Genomic DNA, 23130 nt, shown 5'->3' with positions numbered 1-23130 from the left:
GGAAAATGGCTGCAATGAAACAAAGAGTGAAAAATTTAAAGGGGTCTGAATACTTTCCGTACCCACTGTATGTGTGTGCGTCTTCCAAACAATCCCGCATGCAAGTAAGACGTCACACACAGCGTGCTGTTGCGAGGCTCTGTGAGAATGTACACAATAAAGTTAAATAGAATAATATATAAAAAATAAAAACTTGGAACCAAGCAGTCGTCCCGCTCCAAACAGGCACATTTCAATTCAAATCCACTTTATTTCTAGTGTCAAATCATATTTTTCTCAACTGCCTGAAAAGCCTCATCTGCATTTTGTCTCAAATCCCCAATCAGTAATGCCACTGATTGAGAATGGCCGCCAAGTTTGTCCTAAGTGCTGCCTGAGCCAGAACAGCACATCCAGCAGCTAGTTCCGCAAGCCCTCAAACCAAGCGATTTGGAGCAGAGGCCATGGAGCTCTCATCATGGTGATTGTTGAGTAGAGTGTGGTTGGGTTCGACCACACTCATCCAAAGGAAGAAGAAATGAACAGTTAGTGGCTAAAATATGTACCAATCTTCCTCAGCAGTAGGACTCAAACATTCTTTTGTTTTACTCATTTTAGTGAGGACTAAACCAAGGTTTTGATTCACACTGCCTTTACACGCACAATGGATTCACATTAAATGATGGAGAAGATAATTTATCTGATAGTGGGTGCTCATGGCCTGAGAAAAAGGAGAACAAAAATGGGAAAAAGTCACCTAACTGATGTCTTTATTAAAACAACATGGGATTGGTTGGCTGCAGTTTAAACTGATCCACCAGAGCCTCTGGTGTATAAGTCAAGGAAGTTTGTTGTAGTATTAAATCCCGCTTTCTGTTGACACAAGGTGCTGCCACAGAACTGCAGTCCAAAGGATTAAGGGCCTTATTTTAACAATCTAAGCGCATGGCGCTGGTGCATTTAGGGTGTATCCAAATCCACTTTTGCTAGTTTTGACGGGGGGGGGAAGGTCTCTGCGCCTGGTTTAACAGGGTTGTACTTACTGTCTTCTTTAATCATAGGTGTGTTTTTGCGCGTGACATGCAATAAACCAATCAGTGTCATCTCCTATTCCTTTTAAAAGCCAGGTGCGTTTGTACCATGATGCATTGCTATTATGATGGCGGATTTACTGAGCAGGAAGGAGAGATTTTCAGGAGAAGAAACTGATCTGCTTGTGTGTGAAGTGAATGCGCGTGAGCAGATCATATCATACTATTTCACATTGTTATGTTTTATTTGTAATATTTTGCATGTACAGTATGTGTGTGTGTGTGTGTCTAACAAGCATAGTAAGTGTGCACGAGCTGTCAAAATTACAATACTGCAAAATTGACTTTAGACCAGGTTTTTGTTGGTCAATTTGTTGGTCCTGCTGTCTCAAAATAGCAATACGTCCAGAACGCACTTAAACACATCTCCCTGTAAGACCAGCACGCCGATGGGTGCAGGTGCATCTGCTACTTAAATGACATGGGCGCTGGACGGGTAAGTGACAACTGTGTCAGTCTTATACTAGCAAAGACACTTGTCAGGCTTTGCTCTGTGCCAGGTGCAAGTTAGGCTCCACTATCTTTAAAGCGCCCATATTCTGCTCATTTTCTGGTTCATAATTATATTTTGAGGTTGGACCAGAAAAACTTTACATGGTTTAATTTTCAAAAAACGTCATATTTTTGTTTTTATGCACATTTCTGCAGATCCTGAAGCACCAGAGACACAAAATAACCCCCCAAATCCAAGAAAAGGGGATTTTCTTGAAATGATGGATTTAAGAATCTAACACAAAGTTAAGTGCTAAATAATCTCTGTACTGTACCAATAGTTGTTGAAGTGGGAGAGAAAGTCATAAGAGAATATAGAACGTAGAATGTGATGACAGATGACCCTGGCCCCTGACGTGTGAAAAACAGCCCCAACAGTGAGCTAACTGCCAATAATGAGTGTGAAATCTATAGGTTCCCCTAAACACATGTTCATGTTTCTCCCTGTACGGATCACGGCACACATGTACTGAAGATATTAGGACAGACTTGTTGCCAGCCGGCATTCCACTAATTACCCTTGTCAGTGGGGTTCCTAGTTTGCGTTTGGTTCATTTAATTTGTGTGTTAAGTGGCTGTACTTCCTTTGATTTAATCATTTCATGTTTTCTCAGGTTTCTTCTTTACATAACTCTCTAACGTTCTCAATGGAATAAGTAAAAAGGGTTTGAGTGGCAGATCAAAGACATGTGACTGCTTGTTTCACCCTTCAATCGTTGCTTTTTATCTCTACGTTTCCCCATCCTTTCTCTGCCGAGATTTCAGGGTTAAAAATTCAGGGTTTGGAAATAAAATAATTTAGTTTTTAGCTTTCTATCACAAAGATTTGAGGTAGTTGGTTTTAACAAGAAAGTCCGTTCATTGATTGGTGCAGTGCAGATCCCCACAGCCACCAGTTTTGATGGGAGCGTAGGCATCAAGAGGTCCTACTATGAAAGCGGTATTTTGAAATACCACCTCAACATGAGTGAATTTACTTCAGTGCATCCCCAGGTTATTTGAAGCCCAGGCACGGCTGCCGCTGCAGATTGCTGGCAATATTTGCTCCACGGCGGGATGTCAATCTCTCACACAGACGTAGCTTTTCTGACACAATTACGGGAGCCCCCCTGCACGGAAAGGTATGGGAGCTGCACGTTGTCTTTCATATCTATCAAAAGATGACACACTGATTTACAAATTTGCACTTGAAAATTGATGGAAATAGTGAGGGGTCCACAGAAAACAAACCAAAAACTAACTTTTAAAGACCCCCATCCAGACACAAATGTAAATACCCGCATGGCTTTTCCTCCTTTTCCCTCATTGAGAACTCAAGAACCTTGGATAAGTACATAATGTTAAATTTCAAAGGTTTGATTAGACTAAATATGTCTCCTATTTTACTGAAAAGTACCAATCTCAGTGAACACACATCTTACTACGTTGCATACTGAACCTCCACGTTTTAAAGGTGTGCAGTTTTTTTATTGAACTAATGTAGTTTCTGTCGAGTTGTACTCACCAATATGCTTTGTAAGCATTCTTGAGTTCTAACAGACATGTTGAATGCATCTCCTTCCTCAATAAACATTTACAAATCCGATTTCATAAGTTGCACACCTGCAATGTTACCCATCCTGCGGTCTTCTTCGCTGCTTTTGTTGGCGCATTCGTGCGCTTCTTGACATGTAACATGTAATGTGAAGCCAGAGTTAAATGTATCTTTTTGAAGCTCAAACATCTAGATAATTTAGGAATAAGCAAAAACATTTTTTAGAAGAGGGCGACTTTAAATTTCTACAAAGGGATAGCTTGATTTATTGGGAGTTTTACTTCTTGTTTGTTTTTTTGCTGAGAATTCACAGAACTTTACCTAAATGCTCAACAATTCCTTTTTATATATCTTAGAACCCCCCCAAAATGTGCCTCTTTAGGCTTGGAAAGTGTTCCTTCAGTTTCCCAGCAGTTCCAATTGATTCCAATGTTCGGTGGAATATCTCTTTAATTCTGTGATACGCGTCTTTCATCATGTCTCCAGGCCAGGTGCTTTACAGGCAGTCAGGTTGACATCATCATCATTATCATTATCAATAGCTCCGTCCAGATGTCAGCAGGATCAACACCTGATCACACTCACACGCTGATGTGTGTGTGTGTGTTTGTCGGTTCCTTGTGTGTTGCGTATTAATGTCAAAAAGATACCTTACCATGAGTTTAATAACTCATTAATTAAAAGCTGACAAACCAAAAGACCTACTTTGTTTTCTGGCAGGATGTAGACAAACACACACACACACACACACACACACACACACAAATAACGACACCTTTCTACGTTTTTCAAAATTTGCTTAATTATGTGTTTGGAATCTTTTTTTGACAAAAAATTGGATTGAGAGAGCATAACACTAGTTTTTTGTGTGTGTGTGTCTGTGTATATGTGTGGGTGTTTTGTTGCTTAAGCTTTTATGTGACAGTAATTATGTCATGTTAATCATCTTGTTAATGAATGCAGATTTGCTCTCTTGAGTTGCATCCTGTCATTAAATGCCGCAGAGATTCTGTCTCTAAAACCTTTTTGATTAATGGATAGTCACAACACATGCACACGTAACACAAAGGTGCATTTCCTGGATCAAAATGACATTGGGTGGAAATAAGACGACAGTACTGGTCTCCTTTGGTAGAGGCACTGTGGTGCAATTAATACACATGGTGTAATTTGGTCTTGTTTTTGCTGGAGAATGTGCTTCGGTAAAAGAATTACGAGCTACTTTTATACAAAAGTGAACATGGTAACACTTTTGGTTTATGCAGTGGTCCCCTAATTTTGTAGGCTATCATACAAATTGGTGTGCATAAATGAGAATGCATTGGAAGCTAAATCTAAGCTATCAGGGTACTTACATGCACTGTGACCTGACCCCTAACCTTTGCATAGTACTAGCTATTTTCTAAAAGTAGTTTTGTTTCTAAACTCTAGCTTTTTTTCACAATTATAAGACCCCACACCACTGTAACATATTACGTATACAGTGCTGCTTATAAGTTATGAACCCATGCTAAAGTTGACTAAAAAGAGGACTAAAAAAACATATTTTTAGAAATTAATTTAAATGCCTTCATTAAGAAAATTAGGAAAAATCCAACCATTTAAGGACCCCTATTTTATTTTGTGACGGAATCATGTATTGTGTATAAATAAATGTTCTTCTTTAAAATAGAGGGGGCATAAGTATATACATGCCTGTGTTAAATTACCATAGAGGCAGGCAGATTTTTATTATTAAAGGCCAGTTATTTCATAGACCCAGGATACTATAATTCCTGATAAAGTTCCCTTGGACTTGGGAATTAAAATACCCCCCATCATCACATACCCGTCACTGTACCTAAAGATTGGCATGGGGTAATTTCCATAAAACCATCTCTTAATGCAAATCAGAGCAACTATTAGGCTAACTGAAATAAAACCATGCCAATCTCTAGGTATGATGACGTGTATGGATACACACACACACACACACACACACACACGTCAATTGCCAGGTGTTTTCCAATCTTAGAAACCTCAGCGAGTCATTCCTTGGTAAGACTGATTGCATGTGGCGATTGAACACCACTGATGTACAGTACATAGTTAGATAGCTGATGAAATGGATGTTGATCAGCAGAGGATGGGACCTGGTGGTTGCAGGGTATGGAAACCTTTTCAGCAACACACATTGTGCAGCAGCAGAGACTCCTTTGTCCTGCTTGCCTGGTCGCTAGCGGCTCGGTCTTGGTCCTAATGATAGTTTAAGCATCCCCCAAAAGGCCTCACTTTTCAAATTTAAGCTTTACTGAACATGTTGGCCATTGATGGAGATCATTTTAGAAATAAAGCTAAACGAGGCGATACATAGCGGACCCCAGATATGTTTTAAAGTTTTGCACTTTTCCAGAAACATATATGTAGTATTTGCAAAAATGTGCCTAATGCTCGCCTGGATACAATGGGATGTTATAGTAAAAGGCCTGCTGTCTCATTGTATCCATCCCTTGATTATTTATAAATGCCAAACGCTCCGTCAGAGTAGAAAAGGTCATTGAACCTTTTGTGCCTCTATGGCCAACATCATTGGCTTAAATGTCCATCAGCGAGCTTGGTGAAACAAAGCTCTGTTCAACGTATTTTTAGATTAAAATTAACATATTTATTCATTAGAAAATCAAATGAAAGAGGGGAATGCATTACAGCTCGCTACTCTTAATACATCCGTGATACATGCTGCATTTATTTTAATAGCTTTGTGAAGTAAGAGTTGAATTTCTGTTGTGACTACAGTGCCGAGAGCAGCTCTAATAACAATCCCCAGTCCCCTCCCAGCTGAAAGGTGGACATTTGGATTGGAGGTGCTTTCTTTGGACATACCATTTAGATTCAATACGCAAGTCAATTTTAAAAGGGCAATGCCGCACTCAGCTGTTGTTGCTTAAAACTGATAAAAGTATTGTTGAATACCAATTTCAATAGAAAACTAACCAGAGGAACAATTTTTAAAAGTGGGCATTCATCAAACCAAATGTACACTTGTAGCTAATCAAATGGATACATCCAGGTTTACAGATGTATCCCAAATCCAATACTTTGAACAAAATGTTACGTAGAACTTGGTGAGTTTGTCAAACGAGAGATGTGCCAATGTGGCGTTCGGGAGCCTGGAGAGCCTCAGCTGAAAGCGGGTGATTGCACTGCTGAACATACAACTTGGCAGATTATACATCATTAGATGTAGTTAGTTTGTCTGCAGCTGTTTTCTAGGCTTCATGTTTGTTATAGTCTGCATCTGCAAAGCTCCTAAGCAAGTGCAATCCTTTTCAACAGCATCCTGATAAAGAAAACAGTCACGGCACCTTTAGTTGTCAGATTGCACATCTACCTTTGTTTGCAGGCGATAACTGATTATATGAATATGTATGGAAACTAAACTTGCTGGCTTCCAGCTGATTAAATTGTCATACTTAAATACACGTATTTTGGGCTATTGTGACTTCCCAGTTTTGATTAAAAAATCAAACATGAACAGACATTTGAAATCATAATCAATAATGAAAAGAAAACAGAGGTGATAATGTTTGGACCGGGTGGCTCATTTGAGACCCCCCCTACTGAGCTGGGCCCTCTAGCCTCATATCTGAAACCGACAGTATTAAATCTTGGTTTTAGACTGGACAGGGATTTTAAACTGGATAGCCAAATCAATGCCACAGTCAAATTAAGTTTTTTTTCATCTAAGGAAGCTGGTAAAGGTGAAACCTTTCCTTTCCAGGCAGCAGTTAGAAACCGTAATCCATGCCTTCATTTCTTTACGGCTGGATTACTGTAATTCCCTTTATTTTGGACTCAGTAAATCCCTACTTGCACGTCTGCAGCTAGTCCAGAATGCTGCTGCACGGGTTTTGACTGGAACCCGGAAGAGAGAACACATCACTCCCCTCCTGGCTTCACTTCACTGGCTGCCTGTGCATTTTAGAGTCCATTTTAAAATCCTTTTGTTTGATTTTAAAGCTTTAAACGGTCTTGCCCCGTCTTATTTAACTCAGCTACTCAACCGCTACACTCCCTCCCGGTCACTCCGGTCGGCTGACCAGTTGCTCCTGGTCGTCCCCGGATCCAAGCGGAAGCTTAGAGGGGACAGGGCCTTTTCTGTTTGTGCTCCTAAGTTATGGAATGCCCTACCTTTAGATTTTTTGATTTTTAAAACTCTTCTTAAAACTCACTTCTACAATTTGGCTTTCAACCCAAACTGAGACTTGATCCTATCTGTTTTTGTATAGTGTTATTGGTTAGATCTTCACCCCCAGTTTATTATTTTTATGATATTGTGACTGCTATTTTTATGTTGGTTTATGTTTGCTGCCTTCACGTACAGCACTTTGTTCAGCTACTGCTGATGTGAAAGCGCTTTATAACTAAAGTGATGATGATGATGATGATGATGATGTATGCATGGCTCGACTCTATGGCCCTTAGAGAATCAGTTAAAGGATGAGGTTGTTGATCTGCATTTTAGTTATTATGTATACAAATCCCATACAAAGACAAAAAACATCAACGTGTTAGCAAACCTATACTGTATATCCTTAACGTTAACTTCCTTAACTTCTCCGGTGCCGCACAGCCCCATATTAAGACAAAGTGGTGCCCCTGGGAACTATTCCGCAAAGGCCCCCCCTAAATAAATGTATTGATATACATGTATTGATATACATGTATTGGTATACAAATTGTAGTTACCTACAGTATGTTAGAATTTAAGCCTGCTGAAAGTAGTCCCAACAATGACTATTATTTTTGATCGTCAAATATCACACACTGTCAAACTTACAATATAAAGCTCACTCAGTTGCCGACATGGAAAGAATTGGAGTGTGGACGTTTCCCCTTCTGTTGTGATGGAAATCTCTCAAGGCAGAAAACAATCTTTTACTTGAGGAAGTTCTCTGCTTGGTGTGTGAGCACCGGTAAGGCCTATAGTTCTACTTGAAAAAGTTGGTCTCCGTGATCAAATAAGACTGAGCCCGGTCAATAGTCTGAAGTGGACATAGCAGGAGTGTATGAATCAGAGCACAGGAGTCATCATGAGTGTCAGTGTGGGTGTGTATGTGTACTTGAGTGTGTGAGATTGAGCGACGGTGTGAGTGTGTTTTTGATGAAAGTCGGGCTGTTGCTCCTCAGACATCTCTCTCTCTCTCTCTCCTCCTGCTATACCTCGCCAAACTGAGACAAGTCCTCTGAGACATCTCTCCCCCTGCAAAGCTCACACAGAATAAATCGCAGACATTAGATAGCTGCAGTGCTTTCAAACAGAGTCCCGCTGTAGCTCATGGAAATCTGTACTATAGGCATCAGCAGTTTCATCTTGTCGCTAGAAGGACTGAGTTGATACTTCGACCATGACGTTGTTGGCCAGTGGAATAATAAACCGCACTTCAGTTCTTCAAATGTGTAGCCATGAGTGGGTTACAAAAATACACTTCAACCCGTTCTCTGCGTACCATTTCAAGTGCTTCATGTTAAAAACCCATTTTTTTCTATTTCTTTTACTGCCGGAGCTATACAATACGTTCCACAGGAATGCCAACTTATCTCAGTTAAGGCAAGATAAAATCATCATATTTTTTTATTTATTCATGAACATAAACAATTTGCATTTGTTAAGAGAGCTGCCAATGTTAATGCATTGAATTAGAGCCATTGGGCTTTTAGTACCTGCCCCCTCCAGCTGGGACAGAGTCCAAACCTGGGATCTCCATAAAGAAAGAGTCTGTGTTTGTGGTTGCTGAAACGGTTTGCGATTGTAGAGGTTTGTTTATTATTCATATCACAAAAAAGTAGTCAGTTAACTACAAGTTGTATATATTTGGCATACATTTTACATTAAAAGCATAATTATTACTGGTAGTTTGGTTTAAAGGTCCCATGACCGGGTGCAAGGTGGATTCTGGGGATGTGGCCTTGACCAACTGCCACTTTGCTCGTTTGAAAGCCACGATGTCTCTCTCTCATGGGCGGGCCAAATTGTCTGGGTGGGCAAATCAGAGAAAGGCGAGGTAACCTTGCTCCTTATGACATCATCAGGGGCAAGATTCCAGATTTACACCTAAAGTGACTTGACACATTTTACACACCCATGCTTAAGTTGATTAAAAAGAGGAAAAAAAAAACATCTTTTGGAAATTTATCTTGATGCCTTGATTCAAATCTTTTTTGGAAAGTTCAACCTTTTTGAATGAATAATGTACTGTAAATAAATTAATGTTCTTCCTTAAAATGCAGGGGGCATAAGTATAGCCCCCCCCCCCCTATGTTAATTTCCCATAGAGGCAGGCAGATTTTTATTTTTGAAGGCCAATTAATTCATGGATCAGGATAATATGCATCCTGATAAAGTTCCCTTGGCCTTTGGAATTACCCCCCCCCCCCACCCCCCCCCATCACATACCCTTCACCCTTCACCGAGACTAGCATGGTGTTATTTCAGTTAGCGTAATAGCTGGTTTGATTTGTTTTGAGAGGTGATCTTATGGAAATGCCAATCTCTATGTATGTTGAAGGGTATGTGATGATGTGGGGTGGGGGGGGGGGTATTTTAATTCCAAAGACCAAGGGAGCTTTATCAGGATGCATAGTATCCTGATCCATGAAATAACGGGCCTTTAAAAATAAAAATCTGCCTGCCTCTATGTGAATCTAACATAGGGGGTGAATACTTATGCCCCTGTATTTTAAGGAAGAACAAAACTTTGCCACTGTATCACCATTTCTTGCCACTGGGGGAGCATAGGCAGGCTGGGGGAACTCCTATTAATGTACAAAAAACTCAAAGTGAAATCCGTCTGCTGTATGGTCTTCCTGCATGTGATCACTTGCCTGACTCAACGAATACGCTTGTGTACCATGTAAAAAGGAGATACGAAAACTATCGCTGCAGCCCGCCAGCGTATGTGGACGCTACGCGCCCGGTGTGGCCGGACAGATTGGATTACATGGGCGCCGAGAGAAAAATAGCTGCCCAACGCTGTTATACGCGATGCTTACTCCTACATGTCTTCCTGGTCTCACCTGATTCCACAGCTTGTGTTGTTAAGTTTTGCATGCCTGCCGAGTATTGCCTCCACACTTTGGGCAGCAACAATGACCTCTTCTGAATAATGCATGCAGCTGAAATGCCACTACCACTACTAGTACAACTACTACTACTGGGTCTAATAAAACATTTTGACTCTGAAGAAATTATAGACTTCAGTTTATTTATCAATATTGATTAACCTGACAAAGGTTATATTGCATTTCAATCGTACTTTGCCTTAAATATCATTACTTGTGCCATGGGGATGCGATCCTTGGCCGGCGGGAGGATCGTCACCTTTGACATTTCCAATTTTAACGTGGCAGAGCCAGGGACATGAGGGGATCCTCCCACACCGAGCGGCCCTGAGCCGAGTCAAATCCCAGGCACACTGCACTGCAAAAGTTGAAGCATGGCCGCTTTGAGTTTTTTTGCCTGACTTGACATTGCACATCCTGCGATGTAACTGTTGCCTGTCGTGAAGCCCCTATTTGCATTTTCATTCAATCTCTTCATCCAACTTAAACATCATAGTCACAGCAAAGAAAATTACAAGGGATGACTTTGTTGTTGTTGTTTCTTCCTTCCTCGTGTGTGAAAACACCATTGACATTTTTGACTCCCGTTATTGGTTGAATTTGCCTCTGTTTTCTTTAGCAAATGTTGCCCAATGTCCTACGTAGCACAAGTACCTTTGTATTCCCCAATAATTGTTTTCCATCCGATTATTTATGGATCTCAACATTTCTGAGGCAGCTTCATTTCATGAAGAAAGAGAGAAAGGAGAAAGAGCGACTATGCTTTGTTGTTCCAGGAAACCGTCAGCTGTTACACAAACTCCAGGGCAGTTTAGTGCTTGTGTCTTCTTTTTTTGAATCAGACATTAAAACTACTTGGAAGCTCCTGGAAAAAAATTATAAGAAGAAGAAGAATAAGCATAATTTTGTAAAATGGGTCATTGATCCTTTTTATCTCTCCCTACTAATCCCATTTTTGCATTGCGTTGTGTTCCCACTTCCCTTCTTCCCACACATTATTTTTTGCTCTTTTTGACTGGGAAGGATTTGGAGTGATTAATGAGCAGCTTTTCACCTGAAAATGATCACGAATAGACGTGTCTCTTTTTGATATGGTAAGTGGTGTCGAACATATTTGCGCGGTAGCCCTGACGATTTGCACCTGCACGTTTTGAAGTAAGGTGATCAAACGGTTCTGATGTGAAGTACACTTCACAGAGAGAGAGAGAGAGAGAGAGAGAGAGAGAGAGAGAGAGAGAGAGAGAGAGAGAGAGAGAGAGAGAGAGAGAGAGAGAGAGAGAGAGAGAGAGAGAGAGAGAGAGAGAGAGAGAGAGAGAGAGAGGTGACTTTCAGTGATCAACAGAGCCAGACCGCTGCTGGAAGCGGTTTAATGGCGAGCTTGGACCTGCTGATGAGACAGTTGGTCGTCACCAAAGGTCGCCATGGGTTAATAATGTCCCCTCGAGATGGTACATGAACTCCATCATGGCACACATACACACACACATTCAGCTGAATACACACTTACTCAGACATGCTCACACACGTATCGACACGCAGTAATTGGAGGTCGTACAGTCTGCCCCCAATAACAGATGCATACAAATGGTCAGGAAAACGACAAGATTCATTATTTATGAATTGAAATGAAAAATTCTCTTCTTTGCTTAAGTAACAGCTTGTAAAATACATGTGTTATTAAAAACAAATGCAAACTGTCTGCACATGAATTCATAGGAAATGGATACACTGTATAATTGGGGCTGTTAGTCATTGAGTGTTTTCAGCCTAACAATGACACCACGTCATTCCCAAATGTCACGCCTCACCTACCACATATATGTTACGCTTGAGCAAACCTACCCCCCCTTTAATGTGATTTTTGTGCATGTTATGGGTTTACAAAGTGAAAAAGCCCAAAGTCCCCCCCAAAGTGACTAAACATCTCCAACAGAAAACACTGTTCCAAACTGCTCAGAATTACTCTATTGTAGTAGAGACAAACGCTCGTCACTTTGTAACACCCGTTAGCATGGCAGGCCCTCATACTCTGCACATGACTGGCGAGTCATGACCAAAACACTGCGCATGTGCGACCCCCAACAAAGATGAACCAGAAGTACAATGCCTCATTCTGGAGCTAAAACAGAGAGCTCAACACACAGCAAAAAGAGAAGCTGCAGCAATACAAATTAGAAGAATTGATACTGTTTTATTGATCACCAGTGGGGAAATTACAATTTATACTGGGTTTAGTTGTTAATCACTACACACAGGCCTGAAATACACACACATGCTCAGGACCTATTCATGCACAAATGGAGTGGTGTCAGAGTGAGTGGGCTGCCAGGTAAAGGTGTTAACTCTGCAGGGTGCAGATGCCAATTTTTAGTTTTCTGTTATTTTGAAAGTGTAAATAATGGAAATAAAATCTAACTTTTTTGTGATAGATATAATATGAATGTTTAATCTGTCATTAGATGCCTTTTGGAGATTTTTCCATCTTTTCTTGGCTTCTTTATACACATTAATACAACTTTTTACCAGGGGTGCCCAAACTTTCAAGCCCCACTGTATATCTAATATCTATACATATAGGTCTTAATTTTTGTTAATATTGGTCTTAAAAATCCTTAAATTTGACTTGGTGAAACCTGCAGAAACCCTGGAAAAGTCAGTCAAATAAAATTTAATCTGACAATGAATCTGAATCAAACATTAAGGCTTGCAGTCTGAACGTAGCCCAAGAGACCTGTGACAAGTCTGGAAGGAGGCTCCAATTAGAGAGACGGTTCACAACAACCGAGAAGTAAAAGAAAAAGAAAAAAAAGAATCTAACATTATATGTGGGCTGCGGTTTCAAGCAGCCATTGGGGAGTCAGCTGAACAAAGCTTCTTTTGGCCTGATGTGCAGTACACCACGTTACACTGCATCATAAACCTGTCCCCCCACGGTGAAGTGTGTTGGATGGACAGCAGATCCCCTTTGCCGTCCGGGGGTTCCAGGCTTGTGTGGGCAAAAGGGTAACATGAAAACACAGGAAAATCCTGGAGGCAAACCTGATGAAGTCTGCCAGAAACTTGTGACATTTGGAAAAGATTTGTTTTCCAGCAAGACACCGAGCCCTAGCGTGAAGCTAGAGATGTACAGGAATGCGTTCAAAACTACACACAAAGGTTCCGTAGAGACTGCGATTCCAGGTGTCACTCAAATCCCCAGTTTGCAGCTGGACATGGGAAAGGCTGTTTCCCCCTATGGAACCTCAAGGGCTTAAAAGGATAGTTGTGATATTTTGAAGTGGTGTTGTATGAGGTCCTTATCCATAGATCATAACTTACGGTAGATGGTGGTTGGCACGCCCCCTGTTTGGACAAGCAGGCAGGAGTCCGGACACGGCAGCTCTCCAACCAGTTTCTTAATGTACCGACTTCTAAAATTTTGCATTACGCCGAAAACACGCCAAGCAGTGGTGTCGAAATCTATTTTTAAGCTGGTTGTCTTGTAATGTTTAGTTTATTTACATTGAGGCTATTTTTACTTCAATAAAGTATCTCAATGCTATTTTGAGCATATTTCTAAGAATAAGCAGTTACATAGAAGCTTGCCTTTTAAGGTGATAAACATTTCTATAACAATATAAGGTGACTAAATAGTCTATATGCTCAACTTTCACCTTCCAGGATTGCTCCGTTGCCGTTACTCATTAAGGCCAGATGTCTGTTACCTTAGGCTTTCTTTGTGTTGGCATTCTAACCTCTGTTGGATTTATGAGGACTATGGTTACCTGGTCCTCAGATTTTTGCAGGGTAAATAAAGACCCCTAGTTATACTATCTGTTCAATCTGAGTTTTCTGTTGCACGACTAAAACCGAGGCTATTTTTCAGAAACACCATTGCACTGTATAACACTTAGCGCCGCCCATAACAATTGTGATTGGTTTAAAGAAATGCACGTTTTTCTCTTATCCCGGTATGTTGTGTGGACTAGCCAGACCCTCCTCTGCAGCGCTGTGGACTAAGGTCTGGCAAAGTAATAAGTAACTAAGGCACCCGTAAAAATAAAGCTTTGCCTGTTATCTTCTCTACATGAAATTAATTTTAAACCCCTTCTGTCTCTCTTTTTCATCTACAGGGTGTAGGTACTGACCCCCACATTGCCTTGGCTCTGCCCCCCGAATCCAAGCTGGCCAAAGAAAAAGCAGACGGGCCTCTTTTCCAACTCCTGGACTCTGATGAGATGACCATCAGGATAGGTAGAGCTGGACCTCTCTCAGGCAAGCCTCCCTTCATATGCCCACATCAACTCTTACCATTTTTGTGTAATTTCAGAATAAAAAGGTATATTACATGACATGACAAAAAAAAAATCATACAGCTGGAGCCAATGTTGTCCCACTTTTTTTCAAGTTCAGGCATGTTTTTGGCCCCAGATCACACTGAGGCAGAATTAAAATGAATGAAGAGGGACTAGATTGGCTACCACTGTCAAATCTCACGAGGAGCTTCTCTGATGGCTTCTTTTAACTGTCCGGATTCTTCTGTTGGCCCTTTTCTAACTCATCTGTCCATCTGTAACACTTATTGGGTGTTTTTCCTAACTTTGGATGCTCTTTTAATGGATAGCTCCTAAGAAATGATCCTCATTGGTTTTCCTTTGTGTGGGACACTTACTCTTCCACATGCTTTCATCTCACACATTACGCACACAAAGTCACGAACATACTGTAGTACACTTAATATTGTCACTCTCGCCTAGACTGTTTTAAAGCTGGTAGGCTTTTGTCGACATAAATTATGTTTTTTTTATTATTCTGTGAGAAATAATGTGCTTGTGACACAGTAAAGCCGAGGCGCTTCAAAACACATCTCATTTTCCAACAAATCAAAGGAAGATTAGAACGTGATGAGCAATTACGAGCAAACTGCACAAGCATCTACGTGACAAAAGAGTGCAGCGTGGTGGAACATTCTAGAACAAATAAATGCAGAAAAACAAATCACATAAATGGGAAAAATTGATTATAACAAAGGAAATGGCTGTGTGCTTGCAAGTGTGTGTGTGTGTGTGTGTGTGTGTGTGTGTGTGTGTGTGTGCGCGTGCACACATGCATGTGTGTTTGTGGGTTAGGAAACTGTTTTTTTGTGTCAGATAAATTAATGTTATTTCCTCGCCTCAACGGCTGGTTACATTTTAATTAATCTGTTGTGTTCTGTGTCTCTTTACACCTTGTCCAATTAAAACCAAGCACAACTGCTCTGTGTCATACACACCATAGTTCGATTCATTTGGAGCGGACCAATGAAAGAAGTGACACATCCAGTCCTTTGGTTTATGTTCACACCAACTCACAGAAAGAATGTTTTGGTGATGTCATCAGTTGTCAACATCTTGATTTAGTTTGAGCTGGGTTTTCCCCATATGTCCATAGTAGATATGGACATGTTGGACATTGATAGAAATGGGAGTAGCTGTAGAATGTGAATGAGCTTTCAACCTTGTGTTACCTGTGTTTGTAAGAGGATGCTGCGGCCGGATGGTGTTGTCAAGAACTTGCAATTTTTTAACTTTTAGCGTGTGTGTGTGTGTGTGTGTGTGTGTGTGTGTGTTTGTGTGTGTGTGTGACAAAGAGACGGAGGGAGAGCAGGGAAAGGAAATGCATCTGAACGAATACACTGCGTGTTTTTAATAGAAAAAAAAAAGAATAACGAAACGCAATATGTGGCGCACCGCCACAAATTAGTCTATATGTGGAGAAACACTGCCGTAGTAATTATGATCCCGATATGATATCATCACTTTTGCCATAATACGATATTATTGCGGTTTTAAACATGTTACAATAGTCTGCGATATATTGAAATGTATAACCTGTTTCCCAACTTCTAATTTTTTAATAATGTCCTCAAAGGGACATTTTGTCAACATCTGTTTTATCTAAAAAAATACATTTCATCCACATTCATATCACTTCAATTTTATTGCTGCAAAATGGGATTGTCAAGGAGACAAATTGACCAACACATATGTAATAAAAGATCAATACTTGGTGCCTGTGTATCTATATGGTATTGTTACTGAAAATATTGTGATACTATGCTGCATCGATTTTTTTTCCACCACCCCTAGCAGGGGCCTAAATATCTCAGCACATACTAAATGTGCTCCGTGTGCAGTTTCACTGCGGCCTTTGGCACGTTTAGCAGCACTGTCTTCCATGAAGACACAGAACTCCTCTGGGTTATGAGGCTATGTTGGTGGCTGACCTGAATGAGACCTGGGGTACCACTGTCCCAACTTGCATAGCTTTATTTCGTAAGCTGGAAATTCCACCACACTCTAACTTACCAATAAAAACCAGACTGGACTGTATCGGTGCACAAGAGACCAGCTGACCCAGTATGTCCACTCGTCACTATTTTTACAAGGATGAAGACACTGCAGCCATCCTCTTGTGGGTCTTTTTGCAACCCCACTCTTTCTAAGTTGTTACTAAGCCCAAAACAATAAAACTAAATAATTCACCTTTTGGGGTATTCTTGGCGTAGCACAAACTTTACAGCTAATCTGACTTGCTTGAGAGCAATACCCCCAAGCTCTGTCAGGTGTGTACTATCAGTGCCCCTCCTGAGTTTCTGTTTATATGGTGGACTTGGATAGGAAAAACTGTAGCAGTAGGAACCCACATGCAAAAAAGTATGTTGTCAGTTGTTGTCTCTAATTATGTAAAGTAATATATTAGCTATGTTGACGTGTCACAGCAGGGGAAGCGCAAGTTCTCCAATAAAGTGTTCATGAAACAATGTTAGTGAGCCAGCATGCATATTAGCAAGGCTCTTGAACCTTCCTGACATGCAGAAAAAAGTGACACTAAAGATATCTCACTGCTAATTATTCAAAAATAGCTTCAAGACTGAGTTAAATTTGAATGCCTTTGTTACTGTGTATGAACATCTGAGTCAGATATCTATGACTCACTCTTCTTCATTTGTATTATTCACAGTGGCCTCGCATTTATCCTGAGATTGTGTCATGATGATAATGACGTTTTTAGTTTTAAATTTCAGGGGGCTTTGGTTGACCGCTGATGTACCGTACCAGTCATAGGTTTGGACACCTTCCCCACTGACTTAGATAATAAAGTTGGTCGAAACTTTTGACTGGTACTGTAAGGTCTAGTGTCAGCTAGAGCTGCTGAATGTTAGATCTGAAAAAGTTTGGATTTGCATTGATGTAATTTTTAGGGACATTTCACAGTTAGCAGGAGGTGTTCAACTGAAACGAGGAGCCATATTCATGAGCTAAAAGAAGGACTTTGTTCTGATAAAATATGCCTAAAATACTATTTTTAAACCCTTGAAAAAGTATTTACCTTTTGAGAATGCAACATGAACATGCTCAAACAACGTGAATCCCTTGTGTTTTTTGGCATGCCATTAATGTTTACAGTGTAACATTTCCTGCAGCTCTGAAGTCCACACATTGAATGTATATTTCAGACGGGCTTCAAAGGATCACTTACGAATTTATTGCATCCCTGTGGCTTGACTCAGAGCATCGGAAGAGAGTCGGCCAACACAGTTAACCAAAAAAGGGCACATATATTTATACATGTAGAGTATACATATGATTAGTTTGATTCCCGTGTGCCCCTTGAGGATGACATCGCCTTGTAGGTCACTGTATGTTTGACCGTGCAGTGCAACATGACCAGTCGGCTGTACGCAGAGATCTTTGAAAGTAGGGAGTCATAATAGTTAGTGCCCCTGTAGCTCACTCTCTTGTTCAGTTACATCATACAATGTATGTAATGAAGGCGTAAAATGCCATAATGTAAGGTCTGTGCTCAAATATCTCTAATAGAACAACTGGGGGTTAATTGCATTCTCGCATGGCACATGGTTGAATCGCATGGTTGAATAAACCAACACCACTGGGGTTGATATTCCCTTAAGTGCACAATGAAAAAAGTATTTACTAAAATAAATAAAAACGGAGATGGAAAGGAACCCTTCATATGCAGTTGACAAGTACAACAGCGGCAGATTTTTTACTCCAAATAGTCTGTCATTGTTAGTGATTTTTAAAACAACGGGTTCTTGATTTTAGGCAGAGGTAGACAAGAGCAGCTTCTTATTTCTACCTCCGGACTGTCAACTTTCACGACTGTAATGACTTCTTTTGCAAACAGATTGATCTCTAGCCAGCTAAAGCTAAATATAGCTTCATAAATTGGTTGAAAACACTTACTCCAGCTGACATTTTAATGTTTCCGGCTTACTTTTCTTTAAAGGGCTCCTCTGCGAAGGGTTCCTGCGAATGCACCCGTTTACTCTTTAGCTTACGTACCTGGACAAGATTAATGCTACATTGTCTGTAATTTGTTTTTATAAATAGCTTTTAGGATTACAAATGTGTTGGGCTATCATGGAAAAAGATTTGGCTGGAGTTGTTTCAGAGTTGCCTTCCTCAGATCCGTTCAGGAGCAGCTAATGTTAGCCTTTACACTCTGATTAGTGACCTCCAGGATCAGCTCACACAGTGGGGAGATACTAGATAGCACTGTGTCAATGATGTGCAAATAACAGATCAAAAACAGTCATGTATTTCAGTCATGGCTCATCGGCATCATTGTCCGAGTCCCTGTTTTCTGTGTAGAATGACAACGGCCACGGAGGAGAAGCTGATTACAGCCAAGGGGCTCATTCTGTCATTATCACTACTTACTCCTTCACCATGTAGAGTGGAACATTGCATTAGGTTGAGCTCAACAGTTTTTGTCTTAATATGGCATTTCAAGTAACTTGTACAGTGCAATTGATACGATTTGTGTATTGACTTTGTAGACTCCACACATGACAGTTAGGTTAGACTATATTGACGACGTTTCATTTCCGGGATTATTCAAGTGCCACCAGAAATTTCGCCGGATGTCCCTCATTTTGGCTGGAGGTCCGTTACCTTCTGCTTTATGAGTTTTATCACCAATGTATTCCCACCAAACAAGATCCTTTCCGAGACTATTTTGCATCGGCACCGTTGCTTGGTCCGACGCCTGGTGACCAAGACAATTGTGATTGGTTTAAAGAAATGCCAATAAACCAGAGCATGTTTTTCTTCCATCCCAGAATGCTGTGTGGCCTTGCCAGACCATCCTCTGCAACGCGTGGAAGGTCTGGCAATGTGAGACTACAGTTAGGTCAGTCTTCGATGCTCAGTGGGTAGTCTGCAAAGTTCAGACCAACTTCGCCAGATGTCATCCATTATTGTGAGGCTTTCATCGAATACCTCTTTTGCGTCATGCACAGGGACGGATCCTCACACAGTCACCCCTGTGACGTTAGTATTACACTCTTACACTGACTCACACTGTTTCCTCTTTATCTTTCAATGTCTTTAAAGATTTTCTATTTTTTGGGGGGTAAATTGTGTTTCTGTCTACAAATCATTTAGGAGTTTCGGTGGTTGGTCTCTCTTCTCAATCTGAAGATACTTAATTGATTTTGGGGGTTTATTTCCTGTCCTTTCAAGTGCCTTCTTGGTTTTTAAAAGCTTCTCTGTGAAGCAGCCGTCGCTGTCTTTTCAGCCATCACAGAAGATAAAAAAACCAAAAGCCCCATCCTTTTAGTCCTTCAGATGTGTGGTATATGAATGTGGATGGTAAGTTTTGCCTTTTTTTCCCCCTGACATTCTTTTGATCTACGAAACACGATGTTGGCCGCTTAAAACTACAATTAAATTGGATTGTGACTGCTAAGACCAACATCTGTTCGCAGTACCAATGGGTAGATGGATGGATGTTCAAAGCAAAAAAGCTCAAAGAAGCCCTCCTCGGCACTATCACTAAAACACACGGGCTGGAAAACATAATTTGAATATCAATTTACAAAGCTATAACATGTTGTTCCCTCCTGAAGCGCAGCAGAAATGAAAAACACTTTCCCCATTGATTTTGTGTCATGAGACAATTTTGATTTAGATGTTGAGAGAGAAATGTTGGAACAGGTTTGGATTTGATTGTAGACGTTTTGCCACTACTGGAATGTAAGAGCCAAGCATAGCAGTTTTTGTTCATATTAGAGAACAATATTTATTATTTCAACACTTCTCATATTTTTTTTGTTATAATTCTATATCAATGAACTTACTAATGGGCAAATCAGCCCCACCATAACGATTGGGTGTGGTATAATTAATAGAGGGAAGTTGGAAACACCAGTGGAAGTTTTGGAGTCTTAGCTCTAGTGGAGATCAAACAGGTTTTAATCATCTTCTTTCATCTTATTATAATATAATTTAAGAATCCATCAATATTATTTATTTTCCCCCATTCACACACATGCTACATTAACCTACAATGTTTTGGTAGGATCCTAACATTCTATTGGTAGGATATTTAAGTCTAATTTGAGTTTAATTACTACTTTTAAAACATTTTATTTTTGAAAATGAATCTCCACCACATGGAGCATTGGCCTTTCCGACTGGAATTAAACTTTAACCCTTGTGTTGTCTTCCCCTTAACGCTTAACTCGTCCTTCCAGGTCAAAATTTAAAATGAATATTTTTTTGTCGCCTTTTCTGATTTATTTTTTGCTTTTTAAAAACCTAAGCTGGTTTAATAATAGGTTTTACACTTGCTTTTGGAATTCATGGTCAGCAAACCTCATTTATATCAAATTATACATATATATTTTTAGTTAAAAAGGCAGAAATTATGACTTATTTTGACTAATAGTTAAGATCAGAGGATGTTGAGTGATTCACATATGTCCAAGATACTGTTTTGAAACCATTAAAAAAATAATTCTTAAGAGTCTATGCTATAAGATTAAATAAAACACCCCAAAAATTCATTGAAAGTAACCATTATTTTACTTGAAGAAGGTGGTATGAAATCATCCATTTTAGTTTTGGGCAATTTGGTTGAAAGAAATCCATATTTCTGATATTAAACACTTTGAAACGGGTCACTTTGACCCAGGGACAACACAAGCGTTAAATACACACTGCCCCATAAAGTCCACAACACTAAATACAATAAAACCACCGTACTGGAATGTTACACCCGTGACCAGGTGTAGAAAGTGGGTAAGAAAAATAGATACGCACACTTGTTCATGCATAACTCAGGCCATGCATACACATGTTTTTCTGGAGTCAGTTACAGGTGGTACGATCAGGTGGAGTTAAAAAAAATAAGGTGAGGGACTGAATTAAAATAATAAAGCATCATTTATGTTGGGTGACAATCAAAAGCACTCCAAAAACGTCATTTCATTTGGTCCTTTATGTTGAAGCACTTTGAAAAGACTACCAGTGCTATGAATTGTCGTTAATTGTGTCCCATTTTTGATGATATTGATTGAGATATCGTTGATCACAGGTACATTTACAATAGCCATAGCCCTGTGTAATTACAGCTGCTCTGGCGTGGTTGGAGAGCTTCGGCGATTTGATACAAGACGTAAAATCTGCCTTGCTGTTTCTTTCATTGACAGATCTAATGAGTGGTGGATCAGCTGGAGTGTTAATGTGTCAACTGTTAATTAAGGGCAGTGGTAATAAGGACTCAAGTCCCGGTTTGGTTCAAGTGCAGAGCACTACGCCGTTTGGTCATTGCCATCAGTTAGAGATGGGTGAAGTGAGCTGCAAAGCAAATTCTGTTTGTTGTAAGATTACAATTGAAAATTAATTACAGACTATTTTGATAATTGGTTTTGAGTATTTTTTTAAGGACAAAAGTCAAATCTCTGATTACAGCTTCTTGAATGTGAATATTTTCTTTCTTTTTGAAAACGTTGTCCACAACTCAAAGACAAGACATCTTGGGAAAAGTCAATCTTTGAAGAAAAATTTTCTGACATTTTATAGACAAAACAACTACATAATCGACAATGAAAATTACTGTTATTTTCAGCCCTAGTGAAGTGAGCCACTCTATTGGACAGGCTAATCTCTTACTCTTCAAGCCATGCAGCATGTTTAATAGATCAACGCTTTACCTCCTGTGGTTCTCCAGGTATTTGAAGTAGCAAGAAGCCCCTGGTAATCATGTACCCACTTAAAGAATTCACACTTAAACACATGCAGGCACCAACTATTCCAGATCCTTCTAATACTTAATGCATGGCGTCCTAAATAATTCAGTCAGCATTAGGAGGAATCAAAGTGTGCCTTATGGCGTTCTGTTTATTTAAGTCTATGTTTATCTAAGGGTATGAAAGGACAAATGGAACTAAATCTAAATTTCTCACTGCATACTAAGCAGCAAATACCTTGCAGAATCATCCATATCCACATCCATACTTCCATACTCTTAATTTATGAGAACAAATAATATAACTCTTAACTTAATGATATTGGTTTTTTTTGGCTTAAGGGAAAAATTAGCAGTTAACTACAGTGTACATGACCTATCTTTTACAAAGAGGGGATCAGAGGAATGTTTTCATGCATTTTACCAACCCCATCATATCCGTGCAATAGGTTTTCTGGAATTATTCTGAAAGGAAGAAGCATAAAATGCTCTCTTTAGATCCGAACTGTACCCTGAAAGGACTTTAATACCCCTGAATATAACTTTAAAGTTTAAAAAGAAAAATTGACTATAGCATTACAGCAAACAGCTCATGCAGCAGTATCCCAGCCAAATAACCGCACTTGCTTGCATCCACACATTGGCTTTGTTATGACTGGCCTTAGGGAGTGTAGATAATGAGAATTTCCATGTCGGGTTTAACAATTCCTTTAATGGAAAGTGCCGCATGGGTAGATGGGCTGAAACAGTCCAGTGGACAATGTTTTGTTGTGGCTGGGTTAGTTGTCTTCAGGGGGGGATTTTATATTAGTCTTCACACTGATTAGCTGGAATGTTGGTGACACAAAGTTAGGGTTATGTGTTTGCTTGTCAGAGGTTTGATTCAGGTTAATTTCGACCACACCTTAAAGGTAC

At 40.0% G+C, this 23130-nt stretch overlaps 1 protein-coding gene across 2 annotated transcripts in view; it reads left to right on the top strand.

Moving 5' to 3' along the window:
- The window catches only part of LOC117937411 (zinc transporter ZIP11-like), a 105270-nt gene that overhangs the window by 49229 nt on the left and 32911 nt on the right, over positions 1-23130 (top strand). Inside the window, exon 5 of one of the 2 annotated variants that reach the window (XM_034861380.1) lies at positions 14310-14430. In XM_034861380.1, the coding sequence (XP_034717271.1) occupies positions 14310-14430 (121 nt within the window). Of the gene's footprint in view, positions 1-14309; positions 14452-23130 lie in introns of both variants that reach the window. The other variant, XM_034861379.1, reaches the window with a different exon arrangement.

This window comes from Etheostoma cragini, chromosome 21 (genome assembly GCF_013103735.1).
Source record: "Etheostoma cragini isolate CJK2018 chromosome 21, CSU_Ecrag_1.0, whole genome shotgun sequence".
Lineage (NCBI taxonomy): Eukaryota > Metazoa > Chordata > Actinopteri > Perciformes > Percidae > Etheostoma > Etheostoma cragini.
This window is presented reverse-complemented; position numbering and strand designations above follow the sequence as displayed.